The 22,433-nt window shown below is 42.0% G+C and overlaps 1 protein-coding gene across 2 annotated transcripts in view; it reads left to right on the forward strand.

Annotated features, from left to right (window-relative positions):
• The window catches only part of nova2 (NOVA alternative splicing regulator 2), a 116,824-nt gene extending 97,959 nt beyond the window's left edge, over positions 1 to 18,865 (forward strand). For both annotated transcript variants that reach the window (XM_055012069.1, XM_055012071.1), the window contains one exon: positions 6,974 to 18,865. In XM_055012069.1, coding sequence (XP_054868044.1) covers positions 6,974 to 7,996 — 1,023 coding nt within the window. In that variant the 3' untranslated portion in view covers positions 7,997 to 18,865. The remainder of the gene's footprint in view (positions 1 to 6,973) is intronic.
• The last annotated feature ends 3,568 nt before the right edge of the window (positions 18,866 to 22,433 follow it).

Raw genomic sequence — 22,433 nt, forward strand, 5'->3', positions numbered from 1 at the left:
AATCCCATTAAGTGCATTTCTTGCATTATTTTTCATCTCTGATTTAATATAACACCCTCAGGTCACTCTGTGAGTGAAGCGAGCAGGAGATTCACACATTTTTACAGCACATTTAGCTTATAAATACCATTATTTATTTATTTATTTAATTTTACTTTGGCACAGCAAGCAGGATATTTTAAAACTATTTTACTGTATATTCCAGCACTTTGATCAGCTTTTGTTGCAGATTTGGCCAATTTACATGATCATTTTGAAACATTTTCAGTCATTGAACAACAAATGTTGAGCTATAACTAGTTTGTTAATATTTGACTCAGAGAAATACATTTAATTAGTTTTAACACTCTTTGTCTCCAAGCTAGAATGTGCAGAAATCAAGGATGAATACATTTAAATGCTTGCAAAGATGTGTAAGAGCTAAATTATGCTAAATGCTACGTGACATATCTTAGCAAGCAGGGTATTTTGAAGCAATTTTATTAGAAATTCCTGTACTTTAATCCATTTTTGTTGCAGATTTTGACCAATATACATTATTTTGACAATTTTTTTTCAAATAAAAAGTGCTAAGAAATGAGCTCTCAGACAATATTTTAATGATATAACCATTATGTATTAATATTTGACTTAAAGGAGTCGACTTTTAGTTGTTTTAACACACTTACGTACAGTTTCACAGTTCGTTCTGACATAATGCGCAACAGTTTTATCATTTTCAGTGTGATTTTGTGCTAATTTGCCATGCGATTGTAACTCTATATGAGAAAAACGTTCACATTCACAACATTGTGTTGATGAAATCAGCCATGTTGTTTCTATTCTTACAGTCAGGTTGAAGCGATCCTCGAAGCTCGACAGAAAATAGAATCACTCTGCCTCGGTGGCGTTCACACTTTGTTAGCACTTTGCTCTTCTCATTAATCTACACAGGACAGCAGATTGTAGATAGCAGCAGGACGTAAACAGGTGTGTTGAAGGAGCCTCGCTGCGTACGTGCCGCACAGTAACAACTCACTAATCAATAGGAACTCACCGCAAACTTCCATTTACTCTGAGAGGAGAGACGGATGGACAAAAGCGAGGAAAAAAAAGAAGAATCACAGCTGTTAATCCCACAGAGAGACGCCTCACAAACAAACACTCAGAGGAAAGATAATTCTCTAATATTCAAGTTGAAGCAGTGAGAAGTGACTGTGCCACGGCGTCTGCGGGTTTGAATTTGCTTTTGTTATCGGCTCCCTCCTGCATGCCTTCTCACTAATTTTCCATTTCTATGTAAATTCATCTCGCGCCTCACGGAGAGCTGCAGTGCAGAGCAGGAACCCGGCAGGAAAACCTCTGCGTCCAGGCCCCGCCACCACACAGATGTTCTGTGCCTTAAAACAGCAGCAAACAGGGAGGAAGGGAGGGTGAGGCAGGGGAAAGTAATTGGAATGGCCTTTCCATTTTTCCTTTACAAGATTAATTGATCCTTCTCTCTTCTTCACCTTCTTTCTTACCTCTTTGCTCTTCATGTGAAGGCCGAAACAAACAGAAAATAGTGGATCTCGTCCTCTTTTATCTCACTTTGTTGAACCAAGCACCCTCCTCCCTCCCTCCATCTCTACCTCCTTTCTCTATCAAGGCCAACTCTTTTTCATCTCTGCCCTCCCGTTTCTCTCTTTCTGCTCTTAATATAAATATTCGGCGCTCACACAGGCAGCGGTGGGTTTGTCAAGCGCTGCAGTTATTAGCCGAGCGACGACCGTGCAGCAGAAGTCCACAACACGTGCCGCAGGTGTCCTTGTTTGCGAGAATCACTGTCGCAAGAGACGATTCATGCTGCTTTGTTTGCACCGAAGAGGCAAAAGTAACACGTTTTGTTGCAACAAGCTGCAGCAGAGGGCTTATTTTGGTTGTTGCTGTTGAATGTGAGCGAGTCTCACACCTTCCTCTGGTCTGATTCCAGTCGGCACAGGGACGATTTCATTGTTGAGGCAGGTCAGAGCTGCAGCAGAGGAATGAAACCTTCACAAACCGGCTTCATTCAGACGCCACATCTGACAGAATGTGGAAATACAGATGCTCTAGTTTGGGTTTTTAACCCTCAGATGCATGCGTGATTGGACCCGACACTCTTCCATAAGTGGGTCAAAGATGGCTTGTATGACAATCAATGTGGTTCTCTCCCCCCCCCCCCCCCCCCCCCCCCTTTTTTTTTTTTTTGTCATTTTGGTTAAGATTAATCATTTGTATTGTTATTTTGGTCCACACAAGAATGATTTCATGTTTGAAATATGTTTATTTTTCACTTTATAACAGATTTTGAACATTTTGATGACTGAAGAAGAAGAATATTACACAAAATAGCAATAGAAGAATGCCATTTTGTTGACATATTTCCACTCTTTTCCTCTATCTGTTGCTACACTCATCACCTCTCATATGATATTATCAGTGACAAAGAGCTTGGGGTAGTAATACAAATATTAAAATTTCTTAAACATATAAAAGGTAACATAAAAATGTAAATGGAATGATTTCAAAACATGTTTTTGAAGAATAGCTGGAATATGAAATGATAAAAACTTTTCATTACCAAGATATTGCAAGAAAACGACCTCACCGGGTCGTTTTTGACCCACTTATGCATCTAAGGGTTAAAGGTGAAATCACAGTGTTTAAGATAATTTGACAAGCCCCCTCTGCTATAAAACCAAATGTTCCCATTGATTATTGATTACTTAATTGAGAGAAACAGCCATCACAGATAAAGAATAATTCTAGCTCATTTCAGTTTGGCGCGTTTTCTGACCACCTTTACAAAGATTCAAGGAACTCTTGCAGGAAAACATTTACTGGGGCAAACAAACCTCCTACAACCTTCCAACGTTTGTCTCCGACCAACAGCAAACTCAGAAAGCAGCAGTCGGCGGCGGCTATTGTAGCTAATCGCATAGCGACCTTGAAATAATCCCAAATGATCCTTTAACCGAACCCAAACAGATCGCTGTCTGATGTCACCGAAGGCAGAATTAGGTCAAAGCAGAGACGCAAAATGTTGTGGAAATTTGTGCAACTCCAGTAAAAACAAAGCAAAAATTACATTTCATTTTAATTCATCTAATCAGAAAGCCCTCAGTGGAGATCTGAATGACAGCAAAATAACATTTAACATGCTGGATAATATTATATTATTTGTTTTAATATTTCATTATGAAGAAAAATTAGGGTCTGTGTTTAAATACCAGCGTTAAAGGAATATAATTTGTTTTAGACAGAAAAAAGAAAAAAGATATTTCTGACATCGTGTTCACTTAAGTAAAACTAATTATACTAAAGACTAACAGTCCTGCAAGAAAAAACCTATTTAAGTAAAAGTACATAAGTGTTTTCAGCAAAATGCAGGTAAAATAATAAAGTAAAGTCCTGGTTTGGTGCCTCTTACTGATATATTTTCATATATGACATGATTAGATTCATAAAAGTGAAGCATGTATAGTACTTACTTTACTTTATTGTCATTATACAATGAAATGGTTTGATACTGTGATATTAAAACAACAAATAAAAACAAACAACAAAAACAAAATATGTAGTTTAAGAAAAATAGCCAGTATTCAGTTCTAGCAGCGACAACAGTGAAGTGCAATCAATCTGTCAGCAGCTTCTTCCTCCTGTAGCGGCTGCAGGTTTGATCTTCTTTATATCCACTTTTATATTTAGGGACAACAGATAAATCTGAGGCTCCAAACATGATTAATGGGAGAAGAAAGAAGGAAAATTAGATTTCTGGTGCACAAATCTGTTTTCAGTTTGTGACTTCTTCTCTAATCTTTGATTTTTGCTGAGATACTGGATCATTTGAACATTTACTAAAATGAAACCATGTCAATTTAGATTTAAAAAATCTAAATTCATACATGTCTGACTACAAACTGATTGTCGGAAATGTCAGAACACCAAAATATTGGAGCCATTGCATTCTAACAGCAGCAGTTTGCATCAGTCTTTCTGAGTTAGGACAACTTCTAATGAAATCATGTTCACCCAACAAATTAGTTAGGCCAATTAGCTTTTCCTCCACAATCACAGGTATTTTTAATTACTCCTCTTAACTGTCTCAAACTGTCCAGACAAGTTAAAATTCAAATCCTGAACTCACTGTGAAGACAAATGAAGTTATTAAACAAATTTAAATTTAGTTTTAAAGCAGCTAATGTAGAAATCTGAGTTTAAATACAAACAATATTGAGACAACTAACATTATTATTTCAAAAAAAACTTTAAAATATTGTTTGCAACTTAAAAGAAACTTAGATTTTTATCTTGCAACCATGCATTTAATTACACGACCATTCAAAAGTTGGTTTCAATCAGAAATGTCCTTATTTTTGAAAGAAAAGCATTTTTTTTTCAATAAAGATGACATTAAATGAATCAGAAATACAATCTACACATTGTTAATGTGGTAAATGACTATTGTAGCTGGAAACAGCTGATTTTTAATGGAATATCTCTATAGAGGTACAGAGGAACATTTCCAGCAACCATCACTCCTGTGTTCTAATGCTACATTGTGTTAGCTAATGGTGTTGAAAGGCTCATTGATGATTAGAAAACCCTTGTGCAGTTATGTTAGTACATGAATAAAAGTGGGAGTTTTCATCGAAAGCATACTTTTGAACGGTAGGGTAGGGAGTTAGACAATCGTGTTTTATTAAATATTGTGTAAAATCTTCCTCTTTAAAGTAACTAAAGCTGTCACATGAATGTAGTAGAGTAGAAAGTACAATATTACCTTTGAAATGCAGTGGATGTAATGAAGGACAATACTTGAAGATATTTTCTGCGTTTTATGACTAAACGCTCTATAAATTCAATGCAAGAAATAACTGATGGATTAATCAATAGATATCATCTGTCGGTCAGTCTGTCTGTTCGCAGTATTACACAAAAACAGACGAACAGATGTGGATGACATTTTCAGGGAAGGTCAGAAATGACACAAGGAACAACTGATTAGATTTTGACAGTGATGCAGCTTATAGTCTGGATCCACATATTTGTTGAAGATTTCTGTATCATTGCAAGATATCGGCACAGCGTCACTGTAACTATGACAACAAGTGAACACTACTGCCTGCTGACGATCACATGATTGTGATCCCATTATAAATCCACCACTGCGGACTTATCGGGACTTTTCCGTTGGAAATGATACAAGGAACAATTGATTAAATTGTGGGGATGTTTCCGAGTCCCATCAGTTCCCAACACCTGCTACATATTTAGGTCACGTGATTTGGTATCCATCATTTTGTTTGTGGGTACATCTATATTTAATGGCCACATTATATAGTGCCGTAATTTCTGTCACAAATTTTTTCAAGATGTCAAATGATACAACGACTGAGCAGCCTTGGTGGAGTACTGCGCTCTCTGAGTGCTTTTCTTGTTTAAAAAGCAATCATCAGTTACACCTCAGCTGCTCACTTGGGTCAGCATTTCGCACTAGAATCAAGTCTCCGACAACTGCGAGACGTTAAATGAAGTGTTCCATTGTTACGCGATGTTCCGTGTGATGTACGGCGCTGCGACCGTACGTCATCTCACCATGCAGATATATGTGAGGACGAATTACCCGGCGCTGCGTTTGGACGCGAGGAGGAGTGTGCGTCTGTATGTGTGTCATCGCCTCACTCCCTTTCACTACCCTTTGAATGCTGGAGCTGTGTTTCCATGGCAACGCTGACCCCTGGGAGTCAATGTTATTTTTTTCACACAAGTAGCCTCTTTAGAATTCCTCCCTCTCTCTGTCTCTCTCTCTCGTCTGTCCTTCCCTCCCACTCTGTTTACCTCTCTACCTCTTCTACTGTCTCCTGTTCGCTCGCCACTTTGTCTCCTTCACTTCTTCTTCTCTCTCTGGTATGTACCAGTGAAAAAAACAAAAAAAACCCTGCTCTTTATTCGTTACAGTGCGGTCCATAGTGTTTGGTCATCTACCTCGGCTCTCCTTCAGCTGGTGCATCAGAAACTCTGTATTCAGACGTGGTTCGGTGTGTTTTTGTCTCCCGTCCTTCTCGAGGACGCCTCTAAAAGACACTTCCTGTCAGACTCCCTCTGCTCTGCATCACAAAAGAAAGATTGGGGCGTATAGCTCTCCTTCATTTCCTCATTGCGCCTCGTGTTCTGAATTCAAGCGGGGTTGTTATCGTGCGTGTTTAATCGTAATATCACAGGTGTGACGCTGTCTTCGTTTAAAATCTCCATCTATTGAATGTACACAGTGTGAAACATTAGGAACAGCTCTCTGTAGACTCACTTGACTCAGCCTCTGCTCCTTTTACATCTTCCCCATCATGACTGCAGCACAGGGATGCTAATGATTCTAGATTATTCTATTAATTGCAGTTAATATTGGGACCAATTAAACCAACTAAGCAAAAGATGAAGGATATGCATGTCAGAAAATGTACTGTAAATTAGCTGTAGTACCTGATTGTGCCACCAGGTGGAGCCTCTTACTGTTCAACACTGTAGTAACCAGAGGAGGTGGTTATTTGGATTACAGGCAGTTCCAGGTTGGCAAGCAGAGAGTGTCGTGGGGGTTTAGCTCGTAAAGGGGTGCCATGACTAAGACTCCTGTGATGTTTTGACATCTTCAGTGAAGTCCAATAGCCCACTTGATATGAGCATATTCAAAGCAGCTACAGAATAATGCCCACTGATTTAATTTTGTGTTATTGATCCATCAATTATAAAAGCTGTTAAATATCGGTTAAGAAAACTGTTTAAAATTTGCATCCCTACGGCAGAAAATGCAGTTGTTCAATGACTACAGGAACGTCTCCAGCTTATGTTTTTCTGTTCAGATCATTTTTTGTTCTTGTATTTTGCACACTCACTGGAACTTTGGCTAACGTGTGTCACAGAGTAATAACCTGTGATTTCTTTGTCTTTTCTCCAACCTCCCCGTCCCTCCCACCAGGCCAAGCTGATCGTCCCCAACAGTACGGCAGGGCTGATCATCGGTAAAGGCGGAGCTACAGTCAAGGCAGTGATGGAGCAGTCTGGGGCGTGGGTCCAGCTATCCCAGAAGCCCGAGGGCATCAACCTGCAGGAGCGTGTGGTCACCATCAGCGGCGAGCCCGAGCAGAACCGAAAAGCAGTGGAGATTATCGTCCAGAAGATCCAGGAGGACCCGCAGAGTTCCTCTTGCCTCAACATCTCCTACTCCAACATCACAGGACCCGTTGCCAACTCTAATCCCACCGGGTCCCCGTACGCCAACTCTACCGAGGTCATGCCGGCCGCGGCAGCCGCTGCAGCAGCTACGGCTTCTTCTCTGCTCGGCCAGGCAGGCCTGGCTGGGGTCGGAGCCTTCCCAACTACCATGTCCAGCCTCTCAGGCAACGACCTCCTCGCCATCACCTCCGCCCTCAACACACTGGCCAGCTATGGGTACAACACCAACTCTCTGGGCCTGGGGCTGAACCCTGCTGCAGCCTCAGGGGTGCTAGCCGCCGTAGCAGCTAACGCCAACCCAGCAGCAGCAGCCGCAGCTAACTTGTTAGCATCCTACGCCAGCGATGCATCCACCAGCGCAGCTCATCCCGCAGCCAGCCTTGGAGGCTTCTCCCTGGGATCCCTAGCGGCCGCCACAGGGGCAACCAACGGCTACTTGAGCGCCGCATCGCCACTGGTGGCGTCGTCTCTACTGGCCACGGAGAAGCTAGCAGAAGGAGCGAAGGAAGTGGTTGAGATTGCTGTGCCAGAGAACCTCGTGGGCGCCATCTTGGGGAAAGGAGGGAAGACGCTAGTGGAGTACCAGGAGCTGACCGGTGCCAGGATCCAGATCTCCAAGAAAGGCGAGTTCATCCCCGGAACTCGGAACAGGAAGGTGACCATCACAGGTTCCCAGGCCGCCACGCAGGCTGCACAGTACCTGATCAGCCAGCGAATCACCTACGAGCAGGGGGTACGCGCCACCAACCCACAGAAGGTGGGCTAAACCTGACAGCCAATGAGAAACGAGGAGGAAAAGAGGAAAAAAAAAGAGTGGGGGCTTGGGGGAGGAGTATAAAAAAAGTGAGAGTGAGAATGGAAAAAGGAGAGGAGAGCAAGAATGTCGGAAGGAATCGTTCGCACCGTTTTCTTCTGCGTGTTTTCAGTATTCTCTATTAAAAAAAAAAATTTTGACGCAAAAGCAAAAATGTGCTGAGAAGACGAGGAGGGAGAGGAGCGAGTTATTACGCTGAAAAACCAAGAAAAAAATGTGTAAAATGTAAATAAGGTTTTATTACTTAACGTCTTGACCTTTCGGGATTTTTTATTGTTTTGTTTTTTTTTTTTGTTTTTTGTTTTTTTTTGTTGGTTTTTCTTGTTTGGTTTAGTAAATTAAGTTGTCTGTTTGTGTATTATGTGGACAGAGCTGAATGCCATGTAGACAGGCCGACTGCCTGAGGAGGTGAGGCGGAGGGGGGAGGGAGGGGGAGGGCGTGGAGGATGAGGGGGGTGGGAGGGGGGTTCACCGGGTACAACCCTCCTCCCCCCCCCACCCCGGCCCGACATCTCCCCTCGTTTTTAAGCGACCCTTACCCCTCCCTCCCCCCCTGCAGCCCGTCACCCTCCAGTAGGGTTTTTTCTTCTAGGAGAATTGCCCCAAAGCCCCTCGACTCACCCCTCTACCCACACCCCACCCCCCAAATACCCCTCTCACTACTTGCCCCCTCTGCCCCGCCCCTCACCCCCTTTTACAAGGGTTTTTTATACTGAGCAAGACTGCAAACTTCAGCCCGGTGTGTGAGACGAGAAACGACCCTATTCTCTCTCCCGTACGATCTCACCTCCCTCTTCTTCCTCACCCACTTTTTGCGAGGACGGGCGAGGCAAGATCGGAGGGAGGGAGATGGGGAGGAAAAAAAGTCAGCTTTCTCTATTCTCACACACCCTCCCCCCCTATATACCCTGTGATGTATCCCACAAGCAGTGCAGTGCCGCGGGGGACGGTGTTACGGCACGTAGCGCCTCCCCCCCACATGGCGGCTCTAGCGTTTGAGACGTAGAATGCCGAGGCGCACGCTGATGACCTCACGTAGTGCGAAAAACCTAGAAACGACGAGAGTGATACTGTGCAAGCTGCGGCAAACACACAGGATCTATGGCATTTTTATTTCTTGCAGTCTGCTGTGATAATTCTATTAATGACACTGTCATGATTAGTAGGGATCATCACCATCGTCATTATTTATTAATGAGTTCACCCATATAAAGCTCAGTTGGGTTTTGTTTCTTCTTTTTTTTTAATCTGTGAATTCAGGTTGACATGAATGTAAATGAGACTATTTTTTGATTTGTTTTAATTTAAGTGGATTGAAGATGAATAGTAAATGTCACATAGTGTAATATATGTCTTATTTAAGTCCAGTAAGAAAGCCGCCCCAGGCATTAAGATCATTACAGTGAAGGATCACCTTCTACAGTATATCCAGTCAAAGAGCAGAACAGGGAACGCACACACTTGTACACACTGAAACAATACTTTTACGATGCCATATTTGGTGCTAGAAAAGGGAATTCACCATATCTATGATGCAGACTGCAGTAAGACGTCTAGATTAGCGAGAAAATATCAAAACCACTCACACCACAGGCTGCAGTGCGGCTGTATTAACCCGAAACCCGGTTATCGTGCTTAGCTCATGCTGCAAAATATCACTGCTGTCTATATCCGTAGTTGAAGTTTGATGTAATTTAGCCGAACTGAGACGAGTTCTCAGCCGATTCGCTGCTGCTGCTCAGCCTGTGGTCTTCCAAAACCCTTTAGATTAACCCGAGCCACAGACTAGATCAAGCAAAGAGCACTTAAGACTAACAACGTACTACTGAGAAAAAAATGCAAACTGCGAGGAAAACACTGACGGAGGGAAACGTCGTTTGTCTGGGGTCCACTGCTGAATCTGCAAAGCCTCGCTCGTTAGATTTGCTATTTTAAGGCAGCGTGCATATCAGTAAAGGAGATAAATAGTCTCACTGATCTTTGCCCTTATCAAGCAACCGTCCAACTGCCAATGAGGAAAAGGGCAGACGAGACATTTTCAACATACGTCCAGGGAGCTGAGCTCATTTCTGCCTCTTGGCAAACTGCAGGTCTCCCTTGGCAACAGGTTTACTGCCCACTGTAGACCCACGAGGCTGCTGAAGATGCTGTTGTTTTCTTTTGTTGTTGATTTCTTTTTTGTTTGTTGGTGTCGTGTTTTTTTTGTTTGTTTTTTAACAATCGGAGTACACTGAATTTATTTTTTTTGTCTTAATGCACTGTGAAGCGAGGGAGCGGTTCTCTCGACCTGTGAGGTCAGGGATGTGTGCTGTAGATGGCATCATGATTGGATGGGTTTTTTTGTATGGCAGGGAAAAAAAATACACATATATGAAATATATGTAGAATGCATATGAAGAACTTCAGCAGAAATGCACGTCATATCTGAATTTGGAAGGAGGAGAAAGAGACTAGGTCGATGAAGAGGATCAATCAATTGAGGTCACAAGTTGAGATCAATTAGATTCCACTTACCTGTTGTCTTGGAAAAAGTGTTTTGTGATTCGAGGGCGGGATGCTGGGGGAGTGTTAGGTGTCCAGTAGCAGATCAAAGAGACTGGAACAAATTCTAAATTCAATTTTCTATCTATCGCAGCTGTGTCTTTTTCACAAATTGGTAATGTACTGCACATTTAATGGGCAAATCCCTGGACAGATATTCAACTCTGACAGGCGGAATGTAAAATGCCACAAAAAAAACAAAAAACGAGGAGGGGGTGCATTTGATTTATGACCTAAACAGCCTGGTGAGGGGAGGGAAACCAATCTGACCCAAAAAAAATCCTCCACCGTGTTACTGAATGTGTCACTCTCTGTTGGAGCGCCAGTGAGGGTTTATCTCCGCAGCTTGGTAAGGAGGCTTCTTTACTCCCATCTAACACCATCCACACTCTCCTCACCCTCCCACCCGTCCTCAGTTCTCCAGTGCACTCCCATCCTGACACACCCCCTCTTCCTCCTACCACATCGCTCCATGGGTGACTATGTCTGGTGTTACGATCAAATGCATGTCTGCTGCTTGCCCCGACAGAACGCCACACAGATACCAAGTCTTTCTCCTCTTGTTTTTTTTGCCTCCGAGGCCCGAGACGACCTGATGCAGAAGACAAACACACCTGCAGAGGAAAGTCGTAGCTGGCAGGGCGCAGTGCACAAACACTCCTATAGCTGTAGTTTGGATCAGTGCAGAGAAGCGTTGTTGATTTTGGGATATCTCGTTGCACAAACACATATTGTGAGGGAGTATGTTGTCTTTGGTAGGGTTGGTCTGGATTTTACGGCATAAACCTCATAAAGGAAGGAGGGAAGGTGTGCTTTTGTTCTGCTGTGGAGCTGCACTGTGCTGTATGCATTCAGGAACTGGTTTTTAGTTTCAGTTTGTGCAGGTTATGTGACTTTTGGGCAGCTGGATTTAGGTTTCCTAATGTGATTATTTGCTGCTTTCATCCATTTTTGGACGGTTTGTCAGAAAAAAAAGCATTTTTTGACACAGATTAATAAATTTTCACAATCAAAGTTGAAATGTTGACTAGTTTTTCCAACTTTTCCTCCAAACCTGCGTTGTGTTTCATGCATGCATGCAGCACAGTAAGTCTGCAGCCGCAAAACTGCACCGAAACTCCATTTATTTTCATTAATACGGGACGGATTTTCTTTTTCATCTCATTAATTAAACCTTAGTAAGTTTTCTCTTTTACACAGCGGCCAACCTCTTTACTTATCTTAACGTTAGGGGATCGACATAAAATGTGACAAGTACCGGAAGCAATACATGTTAGTGGCATGTTGTGTTGTCCTGTCCCTTATCCTCCGTCTGCTGTAGGAGCTTTTGGATTTACCCGTAGATGTTGAATAGGTTTACACGACGTAAGACGAGTTTTTTTTTCTTTTTTAATTTGTGGAAAATGCTGCTATTTAATAATAACTGAAAATACAAGGTTAAAAAAACATATCGAAAATCTGTCCTTTTAGCTGGAGAGGCTAGTTTCAAGTGGCAGTGTAATACAATGCTCTGTTATAAGCTGATGATAAGTTAACAATAGTGTAATTCTAACCAGAACAAGTGTGCCAAAATAAGAGTTAAAGTGTAAATGTGTTGATTTAAAACCACATTAGGTTAAGAGGAGACATACTTTTATATTAAGAAAAATGTGAAAAGTGCCAAATGAACCATATTTATAATTAAATACATAGGAAGGGAGCCGTTCCCACGACAGTTTTTAAGATCTACGTAGACTTAATGGACAAAGCGCCTCAGTACAGCAGTTTGTTTAAGCCCTCTCTGTTCCTGCCACAAAAGGAGCGACCGCCATGTTAGCCAAGTGTTAGCCAGTCCCCTGGGAACAGCGTTTCCCAGGATGCAACAGCACTAACGACTCTGGGGCTAGACGAATCAATAGAGCGATAGGTTTAGCATTAATAATGCTGACAGAGGAAAAAAAATGTGACTAGATAGCATTCTTAAACACAGCCTTTTATAGTTAACGATGAAAATGTATTTTGTGGAAATAGATGTTATCTTTTTTGCACGTCTATATTGCATGATATCCAAGTGAAGCGTGGACACAAGAAAAAAATACAAAAAATATGGAAAAAAAATCAAAGAAACAAAAAAAAAATTAGGCAGTGTGTGTTGTTCATTTTTGGAGACAAATCTTTGCATGCCGATAAGGGTAGAGCATTTTGATATTGTTTTACACGCATTCAATCGTTCTTTGTCGAGTCCTTGGATCGAACAAAATGTTTGATTTTACACCAGAATGAGTATTTTGTCGTTGAGTTGTCCAAACCTTCCTCAGAGGGACACGAACAAAACTCTCGAACAAACCTAAGACTATTTTGCTACTTGTTGAGCGAGCTTGGACAAATAAGAAAAGAAAAAATTCTCAGTTATCGTTAAAAAAAAAAACAAAAATAAAGATAAGAGATTGTCCATGAATGTACTCACCTTTTCCATGAGTTTGCATATCACTCTTCTGACCACTGGCGTGCAGTAGAGGCTTCCATGTGTTTCCGTGTGTTTTCTAACATTACTAACCCTCGACACGCTGAGTCGAGCTCTCAGTATAACTCTGTTGTCTTGTCCTTTTTTTTGATATCCCCCCCCACCACCACCACCTCCTCTATACGTTCGGAGCTTGTCCTGTCATTGATCTGCACCTTATCGACCTCAAATCGGAGCATCTGTGACGGAGAGAGAGAGCCTCGCCTCACGAACCCAAAATAACGCCACAAAAAATCCGCCTCCCCCCGGGCGCCTCACTGCAGAATTTGGGACAGATTGTGTTCTCTGCTCCCTTAATATGCAATCCAAGGCTCTGATCTCGGGGTAGAAGAAACAACAGGAAACATTGCCAGTGTGTTCTCAAAGTGGTAATATTTTGAAAATCCCCCCTCTCTTTCCTCTCTCTCTCTTTTAGTTTAATTAGATGCTTCATTGGCTTTTTTTTTTTTTTTTTTTTTTTTTTGCCAAAATCTCTCTGAGGATTTTCCAGCGTGGTCGTATTCCGTCCCGCTGCAGAATTACATTCGTTTGCACTAAACTTCCTGCTGTTTCTGTGCGTGGCAGGCCGAGCTGAGGTGGAATGAGGGGGGGATCCACTGTGCCAGACTACTGTAGATGTGTAGCCTTACTGTAGGTCAGCTTTTTCTATTTAGACGTGCATGCTCCTCTCTCTCTCTCTCTCTGTCTTGCTTTTAGGCCAGCTCCGTGCTCGTGGTGTCTCTAGCCAGCTGTTGACTTCATGTATGATTTTTTTTTTTTTTTTTAATTCTTTTGTTTTTAACTGTGACGTGTAGAGGAACTCTAAAACCTGCCCGCCAGGTGACCTCATTGCTTCTCAGTGGGTGTGTGGCTCTTTCGACATCAGACCTCCCCCCCCACTTCCACTTCCTCCTCCTCCACCACCCACCTACCTCCACAAACCCACTCTCACCCACACCCACCCACTTCGTACTCGACACCCCCTCCCACCCTCCCGAACCACCTCGATGACACATTACGGGACCCCGACCCTCTTATTTCCTTCAACGAATCGAAGCACCAGCAACTGTAGACTGCATTTGTCATATCACTGTTTTTCTGTTCCTTCTTTTTGTTGTTTTTTTTTTTTATGTGTGATTTCCTGGTTTTTGATTTGTACTGTATGCTCTAACCCCAAAACCAGTTTTTAACAAAATGCCATTTCTCTGTGTGTAGCCTGTTTACCCCTCTTCCCCTTCCCCTTCAACCCACACAAACAACAACAACAACACACTCCTCCATGCTTGTCTTTTTTGCACTTTTCACCGCCCACTCCTCCTCCTCGCCCCGCAAACAACAACAAAAAAACAACAACCACCATGCACACACTTTGTCCCTCCTCTGCCTCCCACGAGTCTCTTCTCTCGAGTGCCAAAATAGAACAGGGAGGAAACAGACAAAAAAAAGACAACAACAACTACTACTACTACTACCATTCCAAGCGTTACTTTGAGTTGTTCTTGTGTGTCGGACATCCATCTCCTCCTGGAAAGCACCCATGAAGCCAGCATGCTCTCTCTCTCTCTCCGCCCCTCATAACATGATGTCGCTCATGACGCCTTCAAACTGAACAGCACCTTTTTTGCCTCCCCACCACCACCTCCTCCTCCTCCTCCTCCTCCTCCTCACCACCCCCCACAGAGCTTACAAACACCCCCACCCCGACAAGGATTAACCCCTTTTCTGCAGGTTGGCTTTAAAAAAAACAAACAAAAAAAAGCCCTACCTACCTGTCTACCTACCGCTCATGCCAGCTGCTTTCCTAATTCTGTCATTTCTTCAGCCTGTGGGACTTCATTGATGGTGTGCCATAGTGTTGGGGGCACCTTTCACTCTCCTCACCTCCCCCTTCTATCTTTCTTTCTTTTTTTATACCCCCACCTCTTTCTCTCTTTCTGTAAACCCTCTCGCTCTCGCTCCATTTGATTTTTCTCGATGGGAAAGATTCAAAAAAACTCCATTTTCTCTAATGATGATTTTTTTTATTTTTTTTTTTGTCGTTTAACATCCACGCCGACACATGCACTGCCTCCCCTCCGTGCAGCGGCGTGGGGGAGTGTTTTTACCGCACCGTCAGCTGCGCAGCCATCCTCTGTCTTCTTGAAACTTTTTTGAACTTTCACCTCCCCCCTCCTCCTCCTCCCTCATGAACTTTATTGACCTTCCTCCTCCTCCTCCTCCTCCTCCTCTTTTATCCCCCTTCTGTGTTCATCCAACTGTTTTTTGGACGATAACTCCTCCATTCCATCTTCCCCCCCTTTCCTCCTCCCCCCAAAAAAACCTCTCTGAGACTGTGCAATGCTAGCTGATATGATTGGATTATTATTTTTTTGGTTTTTTTGTTTGTTTGTTTGTTGCTCATCATTGGGGACAGTTCTCTGAGATATAAGTAAAAAAAAATTTAAAAAGAACAAAAAAAACTATGAAAGGAAGAAAAAAATCCCAAAAAAAGAAATGCAGACAAACAAAAAAAAGGATAAAACACTAAACAAACTGTTTCTCCACAATTTCATTTTTTTTCTCTCTCATTGTAAATATTTTTGTCAGATTTTTTGCCGAGCTGTAAAGAGAGAAGTGTTGAGCAGAACGGGGCCGGCAGCATAAAGAGAAACTAGTGGAGGCGGCAGACGATCATTTCCATCCTCTGTATCCGATAGTTAGGTCTTGCCTGTATAATCGGCTATTCTAGTTCTACTGTGTTAACCTGTGCTGTTGTTATTAGTGTTGATTTACCTACTGTATTCGCTGTTTAGCTTTCATGTTGGCTAGCAAAAACTCTTTAGATAACTGTGCTCATCGAATACTAATACTAACCTTTTGAGAAGTAGTCCAAGCCATTCTCAACGTAGGCTTGTTTTTTGTACATTCGTTGATGTTTTCCTGACAGTGAGTTGTAGTGGCACTTAGTATCTTTTATCATCAAGCCATAGTTATTGAAAAATGTTCGTGTTAGAGACATATCATCGTGGAAAACAGCTCGACTCGGTTTCCAGAACAAACCCGGGGAGGTGGACAGAAAAGAGAAAATGTATTAACAAACAAAAAAAAAAGAAGAAGAAACTTAAGCTCCTCCCGGGTTGCAAAAAACGAGGAAGCTGAGCTGCTAACTTTTGTGCAATACAGTCCTAGTTTACATAACATAGAGAGATAGTTTTAGAGATGATTAACGTCTGCGGCTGCTGCTCAACCATCCTGCTGCCCGCAGAGCCAAACTTGTATCATATCTCCACATTGCGCCGCCACATCAGAGACCTTTTTGAAAGTATTAAAAGTGTGAGATTAGACTCCCACCATTTCACTGCATTGCTCTGAGCTCCACTCTTGATTTATGCTGCCTGCCCCATCGCCCTGAGAACACCACATGAGCTATTTATTTCTCAGACTATTATTATTATACTATTAATAAATAACAACGCAACAAGAAAAAGGGAACGACTGGAAAAAGGTGAATTAATATTATTATTGTTTTGTTTTTATTTTTTAGTATTTTAGTGGTTGCTTTTAACAACATTCATTAACTGACTTAAAGATTATTGAATATTTAATGTAATTGTAGCATTGTGTTTGTAAAGAGAAAAAAACCTAGTGAGTTGTGTTTCTTGACTTGTGGATTACCAGTGAAGTGGGCAATCTAGTGCTAATATATATGAGGTCTTTTTTTAAGGATTCTTATTTTGCGACAGCAACAGCAGTCATTATAAATGTTCATTTTAGCATCACCTGTCTTCCGTTGTCTTATTCTTCACCTTCCACCACACTCTGCATCATCACAGTAACACATCGCAAGTCTGGGGGTGGGACTGAATGTGTGTGTGTGTGTGTGTGTGTGTGTGTGTGTGTGTTTGTCGTGAATGTGCGCAAGAGTTAACAAACCTGTGTGTTTATTTGTGTGTCTATGCAAAATAATGGTACCTGTGGGTAAATGTGTGTGTGTCTGTTTCGGTGTGTGTGTGTGCGGTGTGTGTTTGTGGGTCTGCGGGGTTCGGGGTGGGTGTTCTGTCCAGTGTTCACCAAAAGCTAAAACCTGTCAGGCTTCCATACTTTCCTGATGGAACCTCCTGACGTTATAGCTGCAAACCCTCATCATGTGATCTGACTCAACTCGACTGTCCATAACCCCTTCAGTCACCTGACCAACCAAATCAACCAATCACTGTCCACCACTACCGCCTTCCCCTGCGCCATCCTTTGCTGCACACCACGTCAGCCCCATGTGATGTTCTCCATCGATAACATACTACTGTCACAATCTACTGTTACATGCCGACAGATCTGGGGATAAATACGTTCGCTTTGCTAATCGCTGGTGTTTTCACCTTTCAACTAATTCAACAAAGCGCTCCTTAAATTAAGACAAGTTTACCTCAAGCTGGTTGAGCTTTAAAAGGTCGGTTCGCCCAAAGCAAACGTTCAGGTTTTGAGCTATCTGTCTGTAATTTCTGCTCCAAAACCGTGGAGGTGAATAGAATTACGTTTGTGGTGCTGCTCACAATCAAATTTCCGCTTAAAAATTTAACACCAACCTTCTCTTAAGGGAGACTGTGTCCCTGTTGCTCTGGTTAAACCACAGACCTCGCTGAGAACTGTTCTATTGGGACTATTTTTTTCTGTCGAAAGTAGTTGTAGTTGTTGTGCAACAAATTAAAATTGCATTTCTGGGGGGATGGTGACAGAAATCTCTGACAGATATGTCAAAACGTAACAAAAGCTAGAGTTAGGTGTGAAGATACTTTGGTATTCGGAACCGACCCTTTAATCTGCATGAGGTTCACTTGTTCTCTTCATTTTCTTCAGCGTCATTCAAAATCCATTTCAAATTCAGGTTTTTTTCCCCAGAGCTGCATATTACATTCTACTGTTCATACTACTGTACGTGCTGCATACTACCTTACCAGGTCAGAATCCACCTTAACCTGTCTCCATGCCAACCACAGAGGAGCCAGTTGCATGGCAACCGGCTTCCGCCACAACAAAACCAACCTACCAACCAGCCATCTTCCTCAACTGACGAGGCCACGCCCACCTGACTATGATCGCTCCATAGAAGAAGAGATAGAGGAAGAGAGAGGATAGGAAGAAGGGATGACAGATGAAAGAGACGTAGTTGTGATTCTCAGGGTGTCTTATATAGATCTACTGTTTAGTCTGTTCTCCAGTCGCTCACTGGTGTCCTGTTGCCCCTAACTGAGCCCAAAGACGATCATGTCCTGCTATGACAAATTCCTTGTATTCCTTGATTGATTGACTACTGACCAATTCCTCTCGATCAGTTGATTGATAAGCATTGATTGACCAATTCTCTTGAGAGATGCTACGCGGCCAGCTGACCGAAGCTCGGCGCTGTAACTAATGTTTACAACCCAAATGAGACCAACAACGCTGTTGAAAGAATGTCTAGGACTTAAAAAAAAAAAGGAGAAAAAAAGAGACAAATCTCTGAAGAGTACTTATTTCTAAATGATGGAACTTTTCGCTTACTTTCTATGTGACATGAAGTAATGTAATTTTTTTCAATCATTGCATGTGACTATTTTTATTTGCAATGAAAACTGTTAGAATGGATGGTACATTTGTGACGTCAGTGCAACGTTGAAGACGCCGATGCTAGAAATCAGCCGGCGTCTCATAACAGTGTTTTCATGTCGCCGTGAGGAGTGCTTATGGACCAATGAATGCTAAATGTGTGACCATACAAAGCTGTAAAGGTTTTGTTTATTTGTACATGGTTATGGGTAAAATAAACCATTGAAGCAAAGTAACATCTTTAGTCTTAAGGAGTAAAGCCCTCACACATTTGTCTGTAAAGTCAGAACCAGTGACGGTTCAGAGGTAAGTTCCAGGAGTTAAAGTTGACCCGACGTGACGCCTGATGTTCAGAGGGCTTCGCTTAGTTGGCTTAGAGAGGCTCCAGAATAAAGACGAGCAGGTTTTTGATCCACTTTCACACATCACCGTGGAGAAGGGGCGGGGTTCAACTCTCTGACATACTCATCTACCCACAATCCTCCTGTGCACCAGAGTCATCTGATCAACAAACACCTGCATCCACCATGATTCCACAAACCAACCAACCAACCAACCAGCCAGTCAGCTCCTGTGACCTCTGGCCTCTCCATGCCATCGACTAAGCGAGCTAGTGGCTTGTTTTTTTCTTTCTTTTGTTGCTGTTGTTGCAAAGCCCCCTGGGAAATGGAGTCACAAATTCACAGCATGGTTCGACCAACCTCTTGTCACTCTCCTCCCACACACCTTTCTCCATACGCCACTAAAGAAGTTCCTCCGGCTTCCAGCAAGAAGGTCACGGCTTGTTGTGGTGTGATTAGATTCCCGATGGGGTTAGTGGGTCAATGCAAACAAGAAAACACAGCATGTGGGTGAAACTTTCCTTTAAAAAACTGCTTTTTTTTTTTTTTTTTTACAGTGTATTAGTCAATCCACACAGTATTTACAGGGTGTCACGAAAACATGAGTACAGAAATGTTCATATTTACACTTGGTGGTCAAACTACGATATGAAAAAGGAGACTTTTACACAGTTTTGAGCAGATTGGTTGGGTTTGGTTTGTTGGAGGTTGAAGTGCTGCAGTGGCGATGATAATCTGATTGGTGTGGAGCCAAAGAAAAACAGTTTCTTTGTCAGTGATGTTAGATTGAAGCAGAAGAGAGTAGGAACTGGCAAAAACCAAGAGCTGTAAATAGAAGAAATTGAATCGAAATTCCTTTAAAATCCTTTAAAATGAAAGTGACACAAGTTTACAGTCTCATAATCCAAACCGCGGTGTCAGGCGGCGCTCAGGAGATCATAATGCACTTTGTGACTATTAGATTCTGAGAGGTAAATAATTTCTATGCAGAATAAAAGCGCTTCATTTGAACAATCGCTGCAATTCGAACACGTTACATAACGATATTCCCAGCAGTTGTTGTGGTGCAGGATGTACCTTCAGCAACAGAAAACAAATCACCAAATGCTGAAACGGAGAGAGATCTGCAGATAATCAGATAGATGAGGGCGAATCAGACAAAGCATGAGACCTGCTTCATCACGTGAACTCCGTGTGTCACAAACCTGTACAAACTGTCAATGAACCATCGCTAGTTTTCACCAGTCGTGTATATTAAATGTATAATAAGCTAAGAAAAGATGCTAGCTGTTGAACATGAACAGCTTGAACCAGCAACACACGAAACAGACCAGAGACAGAAATCACAATCAGCACCAAATGTCGCAGCCAGATGAACAACGATGTGTCGATTTACAGTTTGACAAACTGAGGTGCATTCAAACAGGGATGAGAAATAAGAAACAAACCACGAAAGTCACTAAAAAAAATTATTTTAAGTTCAAAAAACGCATTACAATGAGCTTCTTTAGCGTCACACCCAAACTTCTCTTTAGAAACTCGAAAACAGGCAGATTAATCATCAAATACATTACAAAAAAAGTTAATTTTACAGATTTTTAGAAAACATTTTTGCACACTTCTTTTACAAACTTGTGAAATATGCAAAATTATTAATAAAACTGCAAAAAAAGACTGAATTTACAGATCTAGCGTAAAATAACAAAAAATCCAAAATGAAAAAAATTACTTAAAAATTACAAAAAAGTTTTTTAAAATGCTATTTTCATAACTTTTTATTTATTAAATGTATTAAATTCACATTTAATACTATAAGTATATATCTTATAAATTAGACCCAATTAGTTATCAGTTAACTATTATTTATTTTATTTAATGATTATTTTTCTTTTTGATTTTTCCCAAAATGTTTTTCGCAGTATAATTACCAGGTCCGATAACAACAACAACAACAACAACAACAACAACAAGGTGATGCCAGCTATGGTCACAAAAAAAAACAATTTATTTATTATTTATTCAATTCATTTCCTCAGAGTTGATCTTGAGTTCTCAAAATGGTGGCTCCTGTTTGGAATCAACAAGATTATTTGTGGCTCTGGAGCACTTCGTCCTTCAATAAACATCTTCACTCGGTCGCTTTTAGCATCTCTGTACAACATATTTGTAAAAAGGTTACTGTGAGTGTGTTTACTACTTCTCTCCTCAACCGAAGAGTGGTTTTTAAAATTCGGCCGCTGGGATGTTGTGATGAACGATATTGTGCCTTAGATCAGCTCCCAAAGTGCAGTAGGTTGTGTAAGAACCGCAGAGGCCTTTGAGGATGCAGGAGGTAAGTTGCTCAGCGGGTTTGAGGTTAAACGGTGTTAAAAATGACCACAAAATCCTGATCTGTGTGCAGCTAGAAACAAACGGTGTCTGCACAGAACCTGCTGCTGTTTGCATCTTATCTTTTGATCTTTTTGCTCAGCTGTTCCTCTGCAAAAGTTAAGATTTAAAAGTTGCTTTCTCGCGACTACAGGATTAAAATCCTCACACATCTTGTCCATGTGGAAAATACGCATCTTCTGCATTAAATAAACAGTCGCAGTGGAGTAATAAAACAATAAGAATGAGAAATGTGTCTTCGGAAGGAGTAAGAAAGTAAGTCAGACCAAGTCTACCGAACCCAAAGTGTTTCTATATTTTACTGTTCTATGCCACAGATCTGTTTGTTCAAGAGTGTATTTCCGTCACAGCTGCCCTACTTTTGCGCACAAGTTTGTAGAGAGGCAGTGAACCTGTGAGGCATCTTCCACACAAACTAGCTTCACTTCTACAGGCGTGCAGCTCCATAAAGCCGCCAGCTTCCCTGAAACTGGGCCGCTCAGGTGTGCGGCTTCTGCAGACCTTATTATAAACTGTCCAGAACCGTGAGATTAACTGCAGCTCCAATCAGTACAAGTCGCTTAATTAATCATAAAATTAACCGTCCTGCCCAGGAAATGCCCCGACTTGTTAAGTCTTTTCCTCATCCTCGCTGGTTATCCATCTGTGTCAGCGCTAACAAAGCTAATAGCTCACCTGGCCTCCTCTCAGAAGCTGCATACTGATATCTGTGTTTTTTTCCCCTACATGCTCCCTCATTCATCTGAGAATAGATCCGGTTAAAACCCCGAAGGAGATGTTCACTGAAATTCCCACGTCGTCCCCCTGTGAAGTAGGAACGAAGATAAATTGCGTGGAAGCGGCGCATCCATGTAGCCTACATTCCCAGTTAACGTGGATATTCGCGGTTTTCTAAGTAGGTCAGCATGAAATGTTTGCATCTGCAGGTGAAGAAGGAAACAAACCTGATAAAGAATCGCACCGAGCTGCAGCAGCTGCTGGTGCGTCAAACTGCACTGCAAAAAAAACCAAAAAAACACATGCAAAAGATGCAACGCAGGCAGCCGTGAAGGAACATACGAACCTAGAGAGCATC

This window comes from Amphiprion ocellaris, chromosome 7 (assembly GCF_022539595.1).
Source record: "Amphiprion ocellaris isolate individual 3 ecotype Okinawa chromosome 7, ASM2253959v1, whole genome shotgun sequence".
Taxonomy (NCBI): domain Eukaryota; kingdom Metazoa; phylum Chordata; class Actinopteri; family Pomacentridae; genus Amphiprion; species Amphiprion ocellaris.